This window comes from Battus philenor, unplaced genomic scaffold (assembly GCF_028537555.1).
Source record: "Battus philenor isolate CCGP_79_NKW_IND1 unplaced genomic scaffold, ilBatPhil1.0.hap1 SCAF_23, whole genome shotgun sequence".
Lineage (NCBI taxonomy): Eukaryota > Metazoa > Arthropoda > Insecta > Lepidoptera > Papilionidae > Battus > Battus philenor.
Window position 1 is genome coordinate 12,759,827 of NW_027181686.1, and position 19,316 is coordinate 12,779,142.

Below are 19,316 nucleotides of genomic sequence, written 5' to 3' on the forward strand. Positions count from 1 at the left end.
ACGAGAGGCCTCCAATAGCGGGGGCCATAAAAAAAGTATCTTTCAATGACATTAACGTCTCTTTATTTATAGACACCCTATGCCAAGCCTACTAGTCCGTGGTCTTCAGATTCATAAGGTCCTATAGCCCATGTATTCTTTGTTACGCAACCTGCATACTGCCACCTGAACCTGCTAATCTTATGCTATGTCCGTTACTTTGATTCGACTGTTTGGTGGAGAACTTTTGAGCATAACCCACTCCTTGGCTCGTTGAACGACTGCAATCTTACCTGGCTAACTTATATTATCATTATTTCCAGGGAACTGCCTCTCTATGACGCTGGTGAGAAGAAACTGGCGGCGTCTTCCAAATCCTTAATAAGTGTTCATGATGACGAATATAAGTATTTAAAAGGCTGTGTTGTAAGAGGTAAGTTATTTTCCTATTTTCTCCTGCCGGTAAATGGTTAGAGAGAAGAAGTCATGTCATTCTTAATAACATAATATTTTGAATGACTCTACATCGGCTATCAGTGCCAAACACACGTTGCCTATTCATATTTCTCTTTCAATTTCAACAAGCTTAGCTTTTGTAAGTTTTTGGCGGGAGAATAAGAAAAACTTACAATTTGTGCGTGATAGGAAGCTTATATTTTGACGATTCCGACGGTTTACTCTCGGAGAAACAATCGTAGTTAATTTTTAGGCTTCATACTGATAGCTAGCTAACAAAACTGTTGGAACGATTATTTTAAATATCTGAAAGGAGAAATAAGGGTCCTTTTCTCTTTAGAAAGTTCTATAACTATTAATGAGTTGCTAATTATTATTTACCACCGATAATGATGCACATTACAATATAACAGCTACATCATACTCATTACGTCATCCTCAGCAACGCATAGAAAAGGGGAATCCCACGGAAATATAAATCTTTATATATATCGGGCGAAAGAGAGCGCGCCACAATACTTCTAGACCTGTGATTGGCTGACAATTTTAATTAGTTGAACATTGTTTCGGTAGTATTAAATCGGTATAAATATGGTCAAAGCTTGTATGAATATACACACTTGTACTTGGGGCTTCGTGGTGTTATTAGCTCTAAGACTTTCTGGCCCTAGGAAGAATCCCACAACCATACATTCTTTTCCATACAAATTATACAATAATCTTTTACCTTAGATATCAAACATTTGACGTCTATTAGAACCAAAATAAATTTGTGTTTACAGTTTATAAGAAAACAAATTCTTGTACAAGCAGTACATTAAAATTATAATCACATTATAAATAAAGCGAAGAGAATCATATAACTATCTTATTGTGAATAAATTAAATGATTATCTGTAACATGTTTTATTTTAATTTGTTTATTTCTGCAGTTAAATGCGACAGGCCGTCAATAACTTTTATGGACTCTTGGGTCTGACAGTGTGAAACACAGAATAATATAATACAGGGGTGGCCAATCTGCGGCCCGCGAGCCACATGCGGCGCTCTCATTATTTTTAACTCCGATTGATTGTCGAATTATTTCAATATTTAAATTCATATAACGCATGTCAAATCCTTGGAAATCTAAACGAATTACTAGCGTGAATAAATATTATTATTATACATAAAATTAGCGACATCCAAACACAGATCGTAATTAACTAACCGGCATCTTAAGTATTATTAGGAGTACTGTCGTACACGGGTGCCATTATATCTAACTTCAATACACGTATTTTGTATTTTTGTTTGAATAAATATGTTTTTGTACAAAAAAAACATTCCTTTGCGTGTTTTAAATGCGTATTTAATTACGTCTCGCAAAATTTTCGAATTTCGAAAAATGGCTCGCACTATCAAAGAGCTTGATCACCCCCTGATATCATACATACAATATAAAAATGTTCAATTACTTGTGGTTGTAAGTACTATAAATCAGGTTTGTCAAACGAAAATGCTCTCTATGGATCTGTTCTTAAAGGTGAAACGGTGTTCCCATTCGCCGCGGCGCTGGTGGCGGCGTGGGACGTGTGTGTGGCAGCGCACGGTCTGACCACCAGGCAGTCGGTTGAGTTTCGCGACGTGCAGTTCTTCTCGCAGCCCATCCTGCACGACCAGCGCCAAATCTGTCTCACCGTGACCCACCACGTCGGCTCCGGACGCTTTGATGTAACTTCTAAATCGCTTAACCAATGCTATTATAAATAGCTACGCTATATTATTTTAAAGTAATATCAGCTATATGCTAATAGCATAACATTGCACACGTATAAACTTACTTTAATACTTGTTGTGTCCAGCGACTTTGGATGCTCAGATCATTCAAAACGTACTATATAAAAAAAATTTGAACCATTTAATGGAAACATTATCCTTTTAATATGTATACTAAATAACAACGAGAATATAACGGTATTAAAGGATAACATCCATAGTTCTTTTATTAAAAAAAATTAGCTATTCAGCTGTGTTTTATAAGTATATAACAACATATTGCGAAGTTATTTAATGATACAATCAAAACGCCTTATAACGAAATTAATAAGAGTTATATATGGTTAACAAACACTTTATTAATTGAGGAAATTATTTGAAGGAATATAACGGTGTTATTTAAAGTTATTTAGCTGAATTTCGCGGTTATTTTACCACAACATGTGTATATAGCTCTTAAACAGATCTACGAACAGGTATTTAGGTACAAAAATTATACATATATATATATAAATATACACATATATATATATATATATATATATATATATATATATTTATGTATATATATATATACATATATTTATATATATACATTTATAAGTATGTTTGTTCATTTATATGTATGTTATGTATATGTGCAAATGCATTGTACACTAAAATGTGTAGTATATTTAAAGTTATTATTTTTTTGTATGTATGTACAGCATAAACTGCCCTATCCTTCATGTCTCACATCTCTATCCAAAGGTTGTCTGGTAGAGATCGCCTCGTGCGATAAGACCGCCTCTTGTACCACCATATAAATTGTATCTTTTTTTAGTTACGATGTATATTATTTTGTTACCCTTTGTTTTTGTTGTATTTTAGTAGTTTTGGTGTACAAAAGTTTAAATAAATAAATAGATTATTAAATTAAATAAATTTATATTTAATGAATATAATATTAGTAGCATCTAGATTTTATATCTTATTAATAATTTTATTAAAATCTAAAATTATTAAACAAAGTTATTAAAAAAAAAAACTTTTTAGTTAAATTTTAATTAGCAATTTAACGTTACTGTATACATATTGCATATATGTTTTGTGATGACATGAATAATTTCTACAAGATTAATATAAACAAGATATCAAAATGCCAAAAATGTTAAGCCATTTAACGAAGATATTTAGGTAAATTTTAGATCGTTTATATATATATATATATATATATATATATATATATAAATATAGTATATAGGTACTTTTTCTTTTTGAAATTTTAATGTAAAATAGCTATTTTATTGTATTATTTAGCTTTTAAGGAAATTATTAAGTTATGTTACATATGAATAATTTGCCGTTATTTAAGAGTCAAATATTTAAAGGTAATGTCTGTTTAGGTATCAGACGAGTTCACCAAAGTTGCCTGCGGATACATTTCCCTGGAGATGACGGATCTGCAAGGGGTTTTCAAAGCGCCCGCGCGGGACCTGGGAGCACTGGACTTGAATTCAGATGACATATACAACTTGCTCCAGGACAAAGGACATTTCTACAGGTACAATGTACAAAAACCTAATCCTACACTCTTTTTCTCTCATATAAATATATTATATAAATAAATAGATATTACTTCTCATATATTATATATTTATTTATGTAATTTCGATTATATTTATATATTAGTAGTAATAAGGTTAATAAGATGCATAGCTCTATTTTTCGTTTCATTTTTATCAAAAGGTATGTTACACTCGCAGTGCAATAGGAACAATATATATATATATATATATATATATATATATATATGTGTGTGTGTGTGTGTGTGTGTGTATATATATATATTCAATGTGATATAAAAAAAGCTTCATTTTTTTTATTAGGTTTACATATTGTACTGTTTTGCTTTATTAATTTTTTTTTGCTTAATTTATTTTCTTATTTCTTTGTTTCCTTTACTCATACATTTGCATTCCATACAGTTCATGCACAGTTATAAGCAGACTAATAATTTGATTAAATTTCCATTGTAAACCTTAATATATATTTTTGGGAAAAATATAACTATTTGATTTGAATATATGGCATGTAAAAATCATTTATTTGTTTTGATTTACGTAAAATATTTGACAGTTGGTATTACTTTACTGTGAGATTTATTTTTAATTTCGGTTTGAGATCGAAAGGAGAGATACACAGAACTGATGCGCTGGGATTCACGGGAGTCACTAAGAAATAAATTCAAAGACATAACATACAGAGCGGTGCATGTTAATGTCTGTTCAATTTCGAAAGAACTTAGCAGTCGAACAGCCAGTGCATGACAAACATAACTCCGTGCTAAAAACAGAGTGCCAGGCACTCTGTGTTTGGCACTAATCGGTGTAACATTACTCCTGAAGACGCCCCATGGAGGGGTCAAACACGTGTTGAGTGATTTGACGGTGGCAGTTGTGTAATACGCATTTTTTGCCGCATACGCACTTATCAGCGGGCTGGCGGGCGGTGCACTTTCTTGCACGACTACGACTGCATGTGCGGAAGTGGCTAAATATTGGTCCTTTTCTTACTTAGGATGGACTTCCGCAAGTAACGCCTGAATCCATTAAATATTCAGCATTATGGTTACAGCAGGATGTCCACTGTCGGATATAGGCTTTTCCCATAGAATTCTAAATGGATCGGTTGGAAGTGACTTGCTCATTGACGGTGTCAACAACTTTGTCTCCCTATCTCATGGGTAGATGTTCTACGCTGTGTTTGCTGATAGGTAGTCTCCACTAACATTAAGGCTGTTTTTTCTGCGTGCCATTTGACCTGCCATTCGACTGCCATTGCCACTTCAATTCACTAATCTATCAGCTGGTTTGTTTCTTTTTATATTTCCTCTAACCGACTAGCTTGCGTCGCATCCTTCACTGAGGAAGGCGATACTTTTTGGAAAGTTTCTCGCGCAGGATGTAACGCAATCTGTGCCAGTCGTCGGCGGTATCGTGCGTCGTTCAGACCTGATCGAACACATAAGGCGGGTTTTTGGTCACCGTCCATTAATTGTATTTTTAAACGGTTTTATTTAGTTCGACCCGCACGTTATTTATTTGTTTATTTATTTGAGTCCAAATTTGAAATTGAAATTTAAGCACCTTCCCGTTGTCAGATTGATCTGAAATTTGGTACACGCATTTAATTTAGATGACAATACAATATAATAAAATCAATAACATTTTAAATCTAAGATGGCCGCCGATACAAAATGGCGGATTACATATTTTTCCTTAACCCCCTCAATATGGGTATCAAATGAAAGGGCTACACTAGTAAAACACGATGATTATGTCAAAATATAAAATTCAAGGTGGTCGCTGTTCCAATATGGCGGACTAGGTACATATTTTTCCACAACCACCACAATATGGGGATCAAATAAAACCGTTTAACTTAAGTTTTTTTACCGATTTTTATTATTATCGTAGGTAGGAAAATTTCAGTAATTATAATGTATTGTTCTGTTACCAGCGACGAGTTCCTGAGTGTTCTCCGAGCTGATGCGTCGCTGACGTCAGCCGAGCTGACGTGGCGCGACAACTGGGTGACAGTCATAGATGGGCTGCTGCAGCTGAACGCATTAAAGCAGGAGGCGGTCGGGACCCAGCCATCTCACGCTCGGAGGCTGTGTATCGACATGGACCTGCACCGAGATTCCTTGATGATGGGAAAAGGCAATGTGTTGAATACTGTTCTGGATGACGTCCATGATTTTACAAGGTAAGGTTGCGTGATGTTTTTAAAAGAGTCGCGAATTTAGTGGACATGGTTAAAAATTACAATATAAGCTCAGTCTTTTTGCTCCGATATTGCTCTTGGTTAAGCAATGGCCACTTATGTCTAACTTAATAATGTTGTATAACTTAATGTTGCTTTTTTCTAACTACCACAACATCTCATGACAAGTATATATAAGATAAATGACATATATCCAATGATTCAAAGTGAAAAGAAATAAAAGACCACATATTCGTTAACAGTAGTAATACAAATAAAGAAAAATATGGACTCTCAAAGTAACAAAAAATAGTTTTACTTGAAACTGATAAAACTGTTTTTATTTTTAAGTTAATCCGAGTATGCTCTGGTCTTTAAGGAAATACACCTTTTTTGTAATTTAATTCTAGCAGAGTTTAAAAGGTTTTAGTATAGATGCAACGGTTTGAAATTTACTATAAGCTTTCTCTAATAGAAAATATGTTTAGCGAAACTGTTTAAATATTTAAGTTAATGCAGCTGTAGTGTTCAAGTACAAAATAACCATAGACTTGTAATAAGTCCGGTTCAGGACTATTACAAAGTCCTTGTGTAGGTGATCAAAGTCTGCAGTCTATTAATTGGCTAAATATTATGAACGTACAAAATGAAAGCTTACTCAATATCATCACTAAATTTGAGCGAAATGCCTTAATGAGAGAGATGATGGGAGATTGCAAATAATCCATGCGATGATGTAGAACAAAAGATGAACTAATTTTGTAAAAAGAAAATACTCTCAAGAAGATTTATCATTGAGATAAAAACAAAAACTAAAACCCTATTGTTAAACTTATCTCTATATTCCAGATGCGGTGGGATTTTACTGGAAAGTGTAAAGTTCCGTAACTTACCGGCTGTGATGCGATACAACCTTGAGCTGAAGTCACCTGAGGTATGTGATGTTTGAAATTTAAAATCATCACCAACTATTAAGAAACTTTAAAATCGTAACGAAATGAACGCAATTGAGTTTATGGGCTCTTCTAAGATATGTTTTGGTATCCACATTGATTTTTTGTAAATTGAAGAATCTCTCAAAGAACTCAAGAAAAGAAAGAAGTCAAGAATTAAGGAATAAAAATAAACTGTGCTTTACCCGCTATTAGGCTCTTTAAAGTGTTTCACTCGTTTGCTTGTGAATATATACAACCTTATGACAAACAAGGTAACGGTCATATTATCTGTTGGTAAATTCAATTAATACGAAAAGACATATGTTTGGAAATGAATTGTACTAATTTCCAAAAAAAAATTGTTTTGTTAATACAATCATTAAAAAATTCAAACTCCACTGAGTTTCTTGTTAGCTTTTTTTAGTACGTGGCGGTAAAATACTATATATAGTTAATGTTGACTTGTATGTTATATAAATCTATAATAAGATCTAACAGATCGATATTTCCAATTCGTGTCGAACACTCTCTATTGAGTGATCAAGAAAACCAATACAATTGTAAGTATTATATAATAAAGCTATTTTCACATTATCTTTGATTAGTGATAATTTTAATTGAGTAACTTTTTTTATTAGAATCTGGTCGATGATGACGTCACTACAGATTGCACGACCAGGACGACATTGAGAAGCAATTGCAACGGCGATTTAAAAAGTTTACACTGGGCGATGGAAAATGAATTTCCGGAGTCCGGTGTCAAAGTCCGGGTAAGTTAATGAAATACAAAAATATTCTATTAGGACAGTGAGGGCACGGAATATGGAGATTTCCTGTCATAGGAATGACATATTTTGTACTAGTGGTATTTACAAATAATTAAAATATTCTCTTTTTGGTAACCTTTCGAATAAATCAACGCCGTATAATGTTATATTATGCTAATACTGGAGAGTTAAACATCACGTTTACGTCCATATGTAAAGTTCGTAATAAACCATTATTTTTGACCCGAAAACATCCACTGAAGTACATAGGCGGCCTCAAAAAAGGTCGTATGCCTACCTTGTGGGCGAATGACCTCTGTCCGTTTATATGAAATCATACTGCAGCAGAAAAGGTTCCGATAAAACCCGACAAGAACACGAAACAATATAAAAGATCAAAATATCAATCGATGTGATTAAATAAATAAATAAAAGTAAAAGTACAAACAAAGATTGTTAAAAAAGAAAACAAAGTAAAAAGAGGCAGTAATAAACGCTAAATGTAACCAGGAATTTAGATGAAGGAAAAAAGGTGATATGTGAAAAAAGATAAAGAAGATCAGAATGCGGTGAATGAAATAAAATGTAAAAGACGTGAGGAAAATGATAAAGGTTAATAGAGAAAGGAGAATGATAAAAAAATATACAAAATTGAAACAAAAATGTTTAACTCGAAAATATAACGTCTCTGACCCACACAAAGCAAGTAAAACGGGGGCTTACTGCGTAACAACATACTGCGTAAGGACCAATATTTAGCCACTTCCGCACATGCACACATGTGCGGAAGTGGCTAAATATTGGTCCTTTTCTTACTTAGAATGGACTTCCGCGAGGTAACGCCTGATTCCATTAAAATATACTGCAGCTAGGTATCCTTACAATGAACCAAATCACTATTTGACAGTTTATGTAAGACACCGACTGCGTGCAAAAATGTTATATTTAATATTTTTCATACATTGTTTATTGATTCATACTATTTTAATTGAGTACGCAAAAGAAAAACAATTTAAATTCCTTATTTAAAAACCAAAATCACTCCATTTAGGTTCGACGTAAGAAAAACGTGAGTTTGAAAAGTTTAGATGGTTTTTCACACCTATACTTACAAAGTAAGTTAAAAGATAACAGCACTCAATAGTTTATATCTAAAAGGTTATGTAGGCTTATCAATATGTAATCTATTTTTACTATTAAATGTAACACATTCATTGGAACAAATTGTATATTCTGAATTAGATAGAACACGGTGTACCGTGAAATGCTATATAAGTCATTTATAATTTTATAAAATCGACTAAAAGATCGCAAGTAACATCAGTAAAAATGTACACCGATTTGCCCAAAATTCACGGTTTTTATAGAAAGTAATGGAAAGTGTTGGGTTAAATAGAGGAAATAAAATTGGTTAGTGAACTGTATTAAAGAAAACTAATGAAGGAAGTGTTATATAAGTCAAAGCTGTAGGCACTGAAATTACTTAAAACTTGTTATTATGTGTTCTAGAATGCTTGATACAATCTAAGTATGTAACAAATCTTTCCAAAGGTCTCCCAGTGTATGTTTAAAATTCTCGATTCCATGTATTCCAGGTACACTATGCTGGCATCAGTGATTACGACTTGAAGAAAGTTTCTGGAACTTTATCGCTTGGTTGCGGCGTCACCAGATACGGCATGGAGTTCAGCGGAGTCACGGAAAGGTAGCGGTTGTAAAGTTTCTACTGTTGGATTAAGAACATCATCATTTTTACCAACCTTTTCTGCTGTGTGAACTTGTTCTTCTGTTTGAGATCAAATGTGATATTTGATGATTAAAACAGCAGTGAAATCAATATTTTTTCAGTTGACTATCACAACATCATCACCATTCCCGCTGTAAGAGGTTCACAGCTGGATCTAAGCCTCTTCCAGAGATTTCCAATACGGCCGGACGAAGCGGCCTGCATCCAATAATACATCAGATCTATATATATATATACTTTCTTGCGAAATGATTTTACGTATTAACTACAATATTGTTTTTGGTGGCAAGTAACGTTTTATCATCGTCTTCATCTCAGCAGTAAGACGCCCACCACTGGACATAGGCCTTGCCCAATGACAGCAGGACATTATAGAAGTTATATTTTTATTACTGTAATGAATTGTTTTTGCATTATATAGGTTTATTTAATCTCAATCTACTTCATATTTTCAATAATCGGATATGTATAATGTGTAATGTCTATAGTTTTTATGTTTGATTATAATATTTTTGTAATTGTTCCTTGAACTCTTTGTTTTGAAGTACCAATGTATGTTACTACGGTCCTGTGTTTCAGTGGTGAAAGGGTGATGGGAGTGGTGCAAAAGGGAGCTCTGAGCAGCAGTGTGCGCGCCGGACGCGAGCTGCTGTGGGAGGTGCCTGCAGCGTGGACGCTTCAGGATGCTGCCACCGTACCGCTTGCCTACTGTCTCGCCTACTACTGTCTAGTTAGTGAATTTGTTTTCTTTCTAATTTTATGTACTTTAATACTGCCAGGAATATACAGCGTGATTGTTTTATTGATTTAAAAGCCTTAAATAGGAAAATTTGTTTAGTTTTTTGTCAGCAAAGAACTTTGAAGCTTTTACAACTATTTCCAATGCTTATATAAAGTGATCAATCTAAAACCCTATCGGATTGCGACAAGACAAATAACGATGTGCAGTACAAAGTCTTAAGTGAAAGATAATAAAAAATAATTAAGTTTAAAATTTTCACTATTGGATTTTAATATTTCTAAAACCATTGATTTTTAAACAGGTTGTGAATTACATTAATTGACAAAAAATAAGCTAAACATTCACCCTTTTAAAACTTTTAATTCTATAATCAACCATCCTGTGACGAACGAGTGTTCAAGACAAGAGTGGATAGGTTTCTATGCTTACATGTAGTATCATAGACCTCGTCGTCGCTTAACATCAGGCGAGACAGAGTTTGAATGATTCTCCTATAAAGGATAAAAACCATTCAAACAAATTTAGTCTTTGGTGATTAGACTTATGTGATTCAGAACTGGATACTTGTCGGGCCAGTTAGGTATTTTACCATTACCAAATGAGATTTCATGCCTTATAACATGATCACCGGATAAAATGCTTAATCCGTGATACATGATGTTTGATATTTGAATATCATTTACCTTTAAATAATTACCACAAACCTATGAAGCATAATTCATACTATTCTCCGTTGCTATACACCAGTTTAATTTCAGGAGCTGAAGGCGAGTTTAAGACCTGGAATGAAAATTCTGATGATAGGAGGAGCTGGTGCCATGGGCCAGGCTGTCATATCCATTGCGCTGGCGCACGGCTGCAGGGTTTTCACCACAGTCAGTAACGACGATAAAAAGAAATTGCTCATGCAGATATTCCCGAAGTTGAATGGTGAGGAATAACATGGAATTTCTTTTACAACTGTATCAGGGGATTTCTTCTTTCTAAACGAATTCTGAGGAAACACCTGGTTATCATATCGAAGATAGTCTTTCTTCTGGCAGAACGATATAGTTTTAATGCCCCAAATATATATTTAAACATTTTCGCGCTTAATTTTTTAGGAATGAACTGCAGTGCAGTTGCTTTTTTGTTTATAATTATTTAATAATAATGAAAAATTATTTTACTTTGCTTATTTTCTTGTTCGCTGTAACAAGAGAATCACTTTGCCGATTACATACGTCTTCTTTAATAAGTTTCATAATAGATCTTATAAGATTTTTATTAAAATATTTTTTCCTCTAAAATGCAAAAGGCCAATGCTTCAACAGTCTACCAGGACAGATATTAATAAATAATAAATCGTTGATGGTTTAAATGTCACGAAATAACTGTCAAATTGTCATTTTATTGTTATTTTAATGAACATCGCCACAGATAATATAAACAAGTCTTTTTTCTTCTACATATAATCAACTTAAGCGTCCGTGCCCTTGTTTTATTTTATTTTTTTACTCGCGTTTCTGAATGCCAGTGTTTAGTCTCTCGAAGTATTTCTTAACTTAAATTACTCATAACTCTGTCAAGTCTAGTTTAGGCATCTTTAGTTTCCTCGTTGCCTATGTACTGTTCACCTTCCATATGTCACAATACTTTTGTGTCAAACCGTTCTTGCTCGTTCTAATTCAAAATTTGAAAGCCGATTTGAAACAAACATCTTTTCGTCCAAAATACCACAATGATTGAAGACGAAGGTCTTTGACGAGGTTGTGTAGTCCATAGTAAAGGCTCATGTTTACCCAGAGAGCAATAGAGGGAGCTGTGTTTGGGGAGATCCGCAGATGAACCAAAGTTACTGTCAAAGAAGAATAGCTCGTGCTGAAATGGCAGTGGGCGGTGTACATTGCTCGTGCCATCAATGGCCGCAGGAGTCGAAAGGTTCTCGTCGCGGGAATTCCCTGGACGCGGGCAGCGCTACACCGGTCACGGTGACCATCATTAGAGGACGCATATGCATTGTGATGTGCGTTTATTGGTTCAAAAGAAGAAGAAAGAAGACCGTAGTCTATCATGAGATCGTACGCTGAATTGAACCTTTTAAGTTGCCGCCAATTCGTATAAATAAATGATAAAAAGATTTTTAAAAAAAATAAAAAAATATATGTTCGAAATTCAAATTACTTTTTTTTAAATATTATTTTTAGCCGGCCAATTCTAAAAACGTATAGTGTATCTAATTAATTATATTAAACCTTCTTGAATTATGATTTCAGAAAGCGACATAGGTACTTCGTTGAACGCGTCGTTCCACCAAGTGGTGATGCAAGGGACAGGCGGCAAGGGCTGTGATATTGTGATCAGCAACGCGGTTGGCGCTCTCAAGAACGTATGTTGAACGTGCATTATTTTCACCAAATTATGGTGATGAGTTATTTTATTTTAATTAAGTAATTGCCTCGAGAGTAAAGCCCGCTGTACTTTTACGTTTGCAATATAGAGTATTTAATGTATAAAATAAATACAGTTGTACAGTTACATAGCAAGGATGTGAGATAACCAAAGTCCGATGGTGATTGTAAAACGAGAAAAGTTAACACCGTTCAAAGGAATTTTTATTTGTTTCACGTCGTGAAATTTTCTCGAGTATTTTAGCACCCCTTGCGGGGCAAGCTTACGTTGGATATACATTGGCTGAAATGATACGATATAAGTTGACATCAGTGTTTTAATAAAACAATACTCAGTCTGGCCATAAATATTACTTATTATTTTCTTTCTTTCTTGGAATCATCGATTATGTTTTCTTATTTTCGCGTAAATATATTGTAAAATACTTTGTGATATTTAACAAAACTACCAAAAAAAAATCTTAAAAAAGAGATATCTTTAAGGCAAAAAGAAAAAAAATACAGAAAATAAAAATAAATAACACTCTTTTATGTTACACACTTAAATTATATACAATATATATTTCATGATATATACTGTATACTTTATGCAATACATGCAAAGAATCATTAATCGACACACACACACATACATACTACACTATCCTCTGTTTAGTTTTCTTTTAAGTCTACTCTCGTAATTTTTGTATTGATTACAATGTAACCTTGAAATAAATAAATAAATAAACGAAGTAGTAAATAAATGAGTAAATAAACAATTAAATAAATAAATAACAGTAATAGACGATAGATGCAGGTCAGTTCCCATTGAACATGAAGGGAGGTGTATGTCCAGCAGGGTACTTTCTACAGCTTAAATGATGATGACGATGAACAGAGTGATGAACGGTCAATAATACATCTATTTTACATCCTACCGTGTTACCAGCTTGAGAGGTTGCTGAGTACTTAGATATGGCGATTTAGAGAGAGGTCCTCGGCTTTGGATGTCATTCGATAGCCGTCTGCCATTCCGACTCAAGTGCACCCGAGAGGACCAAAACCAGATTGTAGTAGATTTCTAACATTTGCAGCTTATTCCCCGGTTCATTGTTATCATGTTAGTTTGTTAACTGTTGTACAGGTGGCGCTGAGCTGCTGCGCGTCGTGTGGAACTGCCATCGACACGGCTTTGGCGGTGACGGAGGAGGCGTTCTCGTTCGGTCTGAAATTCTTGAAAAATCGAAGAACGTATATATGCGTCGACTTCTCCTCGATCTTCACTCAAAACTACACAGATGATATGATGGTAAGCGTGACACTGATCGAATATAATTTAAGTACACCCTCAAGGAGTATATATGAATATGAGGTTTCTTTGTGTGATCGAATTAGCAATGAAGAGATGTTTTTAATACTCGCTCCCCCTGCTATGTTTGGGACAGGGACGATACAATGCGGGTGAAGATATTTTTTTCATTTTTATTTTAATTCTTGCTCTTGTTCCGAGCAATGGCATGATGCACCACTTCTCTGCAAAACCTCATGAATGCAGGACGACACTTGATGTCGTCCGTGAGTGAGGCGACACTTTCCTCTTTCACTTTCTTGCCCATTTCGACCTTGAGATCAGGGTGGAGTCCTCCAAATACAGGACATCCGTTGACAATGTGCATCATGTTCTGATCCACTTCCTGGTCACAGATGCACGAGATACTCTCCTTAAACCTGTGCAGGTACTCCGAGAATCCCTCGTGCCCCGTCAACATGAGGAGTACGTGGTAGGCTGATAAGGCATCCGGGATGAATTTCCTCGTTGTGGATGTCGTCGTTCTTTCCATATTTAGCTACTGTTACCGTAAAGTTCTGGAGTAAAGACCATCGACCGAAGTTCCCTCAACTCTTAGATGAACAGACAATATTGTTAATGTCATAAAAAGATAGAGGATGCCACATAGTGCGTAGAACAGACGATTCCTTAAGATTCTGGACTGGAGACCACAGGACAGGCAAGACGTGATACAAGGTAAACAAGTGACCTTGGCAATGTGTTGGAGGCCTATGTCCAGCAGTGGACATCTGTTGAAATGATGATGATACCCCCACACTCTGACGTGAAGGGAGAGCCTGCACTTTACTGTTACTTAACGAAAGAAGGCATCTTTGTAGAGCTGATCTACATCCAAATCAATGTTATGTACATAAGAGCATAGTCAAATATATAAATCGTGTGTCGTCTATAGAATTACTCCGTCTTTATTTTCACAATGAAAGTATAATAAAAGTTATAAATTCCTCTTTTTCGCGTTTACTAACTGAGAATAATTTAAGGTAATTTTCTAGCGCCTACGTGACCTCGTGCGGGCCGGGATAAGAAGCGGCGAGGTGCGACCCCTGACCCGCACGGTGTACGACCCCGAAGACATCGCCCTCGCTTTCGAGAGTCTACGCGCGAGGCGGCAGGGCGGGCGGCTTCTAGTGCGTCTGGATAACAATGATTTCCCTTACCGGAAGTACGTAACAAAGGTTTACTTTACCTTATTACGGTGTGTTGAAAATTTATATTCCTACAAAGTACTCGTTTTTTTTTATAATCAATTTATTAAATGGATGTGATTGAAATATTCGTATGCTCTTATATAATTTCAGCAATAGGTCATCCAATACTGGACAGCTCCCCCTATAAACTCAGGGAGTATATTTAGCGTCGGCAACTTTAATGAGGTCAGGGGTGGTCTCGGGGGTGGAAGGTGGACTTAGGTCGGCGGTCTCCATTCCAGAAGTTTAAAGCAAGAACCGCTATCTGCTCATGCTGTATGACATACCCACTACCCACTAACTACCTCACTATTATTAGAAACCCATGCATTGCCATTGTGGTAATTAACCGAAGTTCAAGTTTATTTATGACATGCAATTAGTTTAATCAGGTAATATTAGGCCGAAGTTCCTGAGATAATCTTTGAATTAAGTGAACGAGGTTTAGGCGGATTTTATAAACGCTTATAAGGCAACACTATATATCACGACAGAAAAGTTAAACCTTATTATTAAAAATTGATAGCCCACCAGTGGAGGACTGAGACTTGGAATCATCGGTCGCGGGTTCGATTCCTGGAATACAATCTCATACAATGCACACTCTGTGCATTAATTTTATAGCCGCTACTAACAAACTAAGAAAAGAAAGGTCTAAGATATGTTTAGTAACTTTATTATATACGTAAACTCAGACTTATAAAAGATTTGTTAACTATTTAAAAACTAAATTTAGTATTTTATTTTTATTGTTTCTATCAATTGTGCTGTTTTTCTCTTTATGATATGTAAATTATAATTGACTAAAATTAACAAGTAAATAGATGACTACATTATAAAATACAATTTTCGTAAGAACTATTTGTATAAATTTGTTTGCTGAAATTTGCATTATTAAATTTCACGTTACAGAAGCTTCGTCGTTACTCCAGAGTCCAACTTCCTGGTGCTGTGTGATGATGCTCTCGGGGTCAAAATAGCAGATCGACTTGTGACAAGCGGTTTAAGGAAGATGCACCTGCATTGCACTCAACCAACCGGCTATTTGAACTATAAGTTACAGTTAGTAATATTTATTAATATATACACATAGGTACACCAGCAGTACACGTAAATTAGAAGTACATTAAAATTAACTCTGTGAACAATGATTCTGTGATGATGGGCCGAAAGATTTTCCGGTGGTGACCGGCAAGTAGACGCGACGCGGACAGGTACTCCAAAAGGTATAGTTAAGGTATATTAATCTCTGGGGGAGAACTATGCGTCCATAGTGTCCGTGTTCATCAGCTGAAAAGGAGAATAAAGGTTCTATTATGTGTTCCTGTGTAGGTGACATAAAAGGAAACATTTAGCTTACGACTTCAGACACCAAAAGAGGTCTTAATTTGAAAATGTCTCCACCAGCGTGCAATCATTTTCAAGGCTGTATGCTTAAAAATACTCAATTAAAATTTGGAATCTTTATTTGAAATCACATCGTGTAAGTTTGTAGAATGATGCTAGGTGGTTATTTTAAGAAGTTTTACGTGCAATAATATGAATTGTGTAAAAAATCTTAGTAATCAAAAATTGTTAGTTGTAAGTTATTAACATCGAACAATTTTTGATTACTTTTTGATTACTACTATTTGCTGACCGTTTTTAACATGTGCTGTTAACCTATTGGTTACTAAGAGTGGAAACTAATTTGTGAGCAGTGACAATCCTATATAAGGATTGAGCTAATTGTGAATTATATCCCGGGAATGGATCCCGCGACTCACTTTTATTGTCACACTAATGAGGTATTAATAATTTCAGATCTTGGAAAACACTTGGAGTGAAGGTAGAAATGTCCTCTGTGGACTTGAAAGACGTGGACAACGTTCGTAATGTCTTAACATCTGGACAAGTGGACGGTATTTGTGTCGCAGCCGGCGAAAGTGAATTATCGGACGAGTCATTGTTGTACAATCTAGACGTCGCATCAAGACAACTGTGTCCACATCTCAAGTAAGTTGTGCTTGCTCTTTTAATAAAATGATTCGAACATAAAAGTCTAGCATAACAAGTTAAAAAGTAAATATTTATATTGATATTGATGTGGACGCGTTGCAAAATAACACACATATGCGTTTAAGTAATCCCAATTTATTTTTATCTTGATTACACAGCTGCCCAAATAGAATTATTACTCCACGGTTTGGATAGGACAGAGCGTAAATAGCACTTGGCCTAAAAAATAATTTTTTGATAATGAAGCTCCAGTGTTCTCTCAGGGCCTAGGCTCGGGTTGCTACAGTCTACTATATATATGATTAGGTTATTGATCTTAGGAAAGTGCACCATGGAGTGATCTGGCGTTTAGGCTCAATAGATGGGACCTTGGCTTAAATGGTCAATGGATTTCCGGTTAATTTTTAGACTCTAGCACGTCCAAAAAGACCGAACCTAGACTTTTCTCATTAATAATTTCGCCGGGGCAATATATATATAGCAGCGCTTCTTCCTATATAATATGATCGGGGATTGGCGTCTCTTGTGATATACAAGCCGTTCTCGTTTCAAGAGATCGTTTGATAGCATATAAATGTTTCGCCGGCTGCGTACGAACGATAGCGCGATGTAAATTACATTGAGCGCCATCTAGTAAGACATCTAGGAACTTCTTTTGTCTATTTTAATCATTCTTTTTTTTAATATGACTCAAGGAGATATTACTTGGCTATTTCCTTCAGTGGATCTAAACAACTTAGAGTTAAATACAAAATAAAAGCTTACTTTTAAATTTAAATGTTGTAATTATTTAATATTAAGAATAATCTCAATAATATTTGACAGATATGTATGGTAAATATATGTTTGATACTGTTTATACATATAGTCTGAGATGTATCGTAGATATTGAGTCCTGATATAGGAATTTTAGCAGGTATTGGTGGACATTTTTATGGAAACTTCCAGACGGCACTTTTCTAAACGTTCTTGTAAGTTTAATATTTATTGGGAAGTCTAATGGGCATCTCTGCGATCATAGTACTCGCAGTTTGTATTATTGTGGGAATTTTTATAGTAATTCTAATAACCAATCTAATGCATTCTATGGGAAATTCTAAAGGAAATTTTTATGATCATTCTTTTGATCATTGTAGTAAGCATTTTACGAGGGGTCCTGTTGCGTATTTTTGTATCTTTTCTAACTGCTTAGTAAGAACTAAATAAAAATCTAGTAATAAAATAAATGTAAACACTATTTTGATTTTTTTTCAGGTACTTCCTGGTAGTGGGTTCAGACAGCACCGCTGCCGAGTCCATAGTTCATTCTAGAATACAGGAGAAGTTACCGGGTACTGCACTGAGTCTACCGTTGTTTGAAAAACAAGGTTATGTACGTAAAATGTTTTTTTACTTGAATCATTGGAGAAGAAAATGGCTTTTGAATCAAAAGTTAATACAAAGAAGTATATTATTTGTGGTTACTTAAATTTAATTCAGACGCGCTAAATAATTCAATATTAAAAAGTATTTTAGCCGCAATCTCCGTACGAAATTTCATGTGAACTTTACCACTTTGGGATTAAAAGCTTTTCCTATATACACTGTAAAAATATTGTTTTCAGGATTCGAATGTGAAGTTTAACACTTTGGCTAAGGTCTCGTGGGCAGCTGTGGCCGACGTGGTGGAGTCAGCCCTGTCTTCTGGCTCTGGGTCATTTGTTGCTGAGGTTAAACATGCCACCAGACCTACACTGCTAGATCAAATATCGTCAATAGCCAGTAATTATCAATAATATTTAATATAACATTTGGGATTTAAGGTTAAAAGAAAAAAAATTTTAATGTTTGATTGTTTTGGACACCAGTCAATAGATGGCGCCAGTAGTTGATCGACAGCTAGCTCCATCTAACGGCGCTCTTATAAACTACAGCGCGCCTTTTAAAAACTTTAATAATTTATTTCAGTTATTTTAATTTGTTTGTATTCCGTCTTTTTCTTTGATTGAAGGTTACTTAACCTTTAACTGTGGACGAGTTTGTAATTTTTGTGTTTACCTCTTTCCCCTTGCTCCCCGCGTTTAATGTTCTCAGTAGCTTTAGTTTTAGCGCCGAAACGTTGAGATGAAAGGTTGTGTCGGCAGACACAAATTAGCTGAGTTATTTTACTTTATACTTTAACCGCGGTCTGTCGGACCGCACGTCCACGTTTCCTGCGTAAATAATATAAACGGTGATTTAGTTTAATTTGATTGTTTTATATTATTTTCATTCAAAATGTCAATGAATATTGAACGAGAA

At 34.9% G+C, this 19,316-nt stretch overlaps 1 protein-coding gene across 1 annotated transcript in view; it reads left to right on the forward strand.

Annotated features, from left to right (window-relative positions):
• The first annotated feature begins 1,968 nt into the window (after positions 1-1,968).
• LOC137924158 (fatty acid synthase-like) overlaps positions 1,969-19,316 on the forward strand; it is a 27,793-nt gene continuing 10,445 nt past the window's right edge. Inside the window, exons 1-15 of the mRNA XM_068767508.1 lie at positions 1,969-2,148; positions 3,579-3,736; positions 5,695-5,943; positions 6,790-6,874; positions 7,514-7,645; positions 9,238-9,347; positions 9,969-10,119; positions 10,890-11,061; positions 12,387-12,499; positions 13,645-13,809; positions 14,844-15,013; positions 15,951-16,100; positions 16,842-17,033; positions 18,291-18,408; positions 18,641-18,797. Of these exons, the coding sequence (XP_068623609.1) occupies positions 3,627-3,736; positions 5,695-5,943; positions 6,790-6,874; positions 7,514-7,645; positions 9,238-9,347; positions 9,969-10,119; positions 10,890-11,061; positions 12,387-12,499; positions 13,645-13,809; positions 14,844-15,013; positions 15,951-16,100; positions 16,842-17,033; positions 18,291-18,408; positions 18,641-18,797 (2,074 nt within the window). The 5' untranslated portion in view covers positions 1,969-2,148; positions 3,579-3,626. The remainder of the gene's footprint in view (positions 2,149-3,578; positions 3,737-5,694; positions 5,944-6,789; positions 6,875-7,513; positions 7,646-9,237; positions 9,348-9,968; positions 10,120-10,889; positions 11,062-12,386; positions 12,500-13,644; positions 13,810-14,843; positions 15,014-15,950; positions 16,101-16,841; positions 17,034-18,290; positions 18,409-18,640; positions 18,798-19,316) is intronic.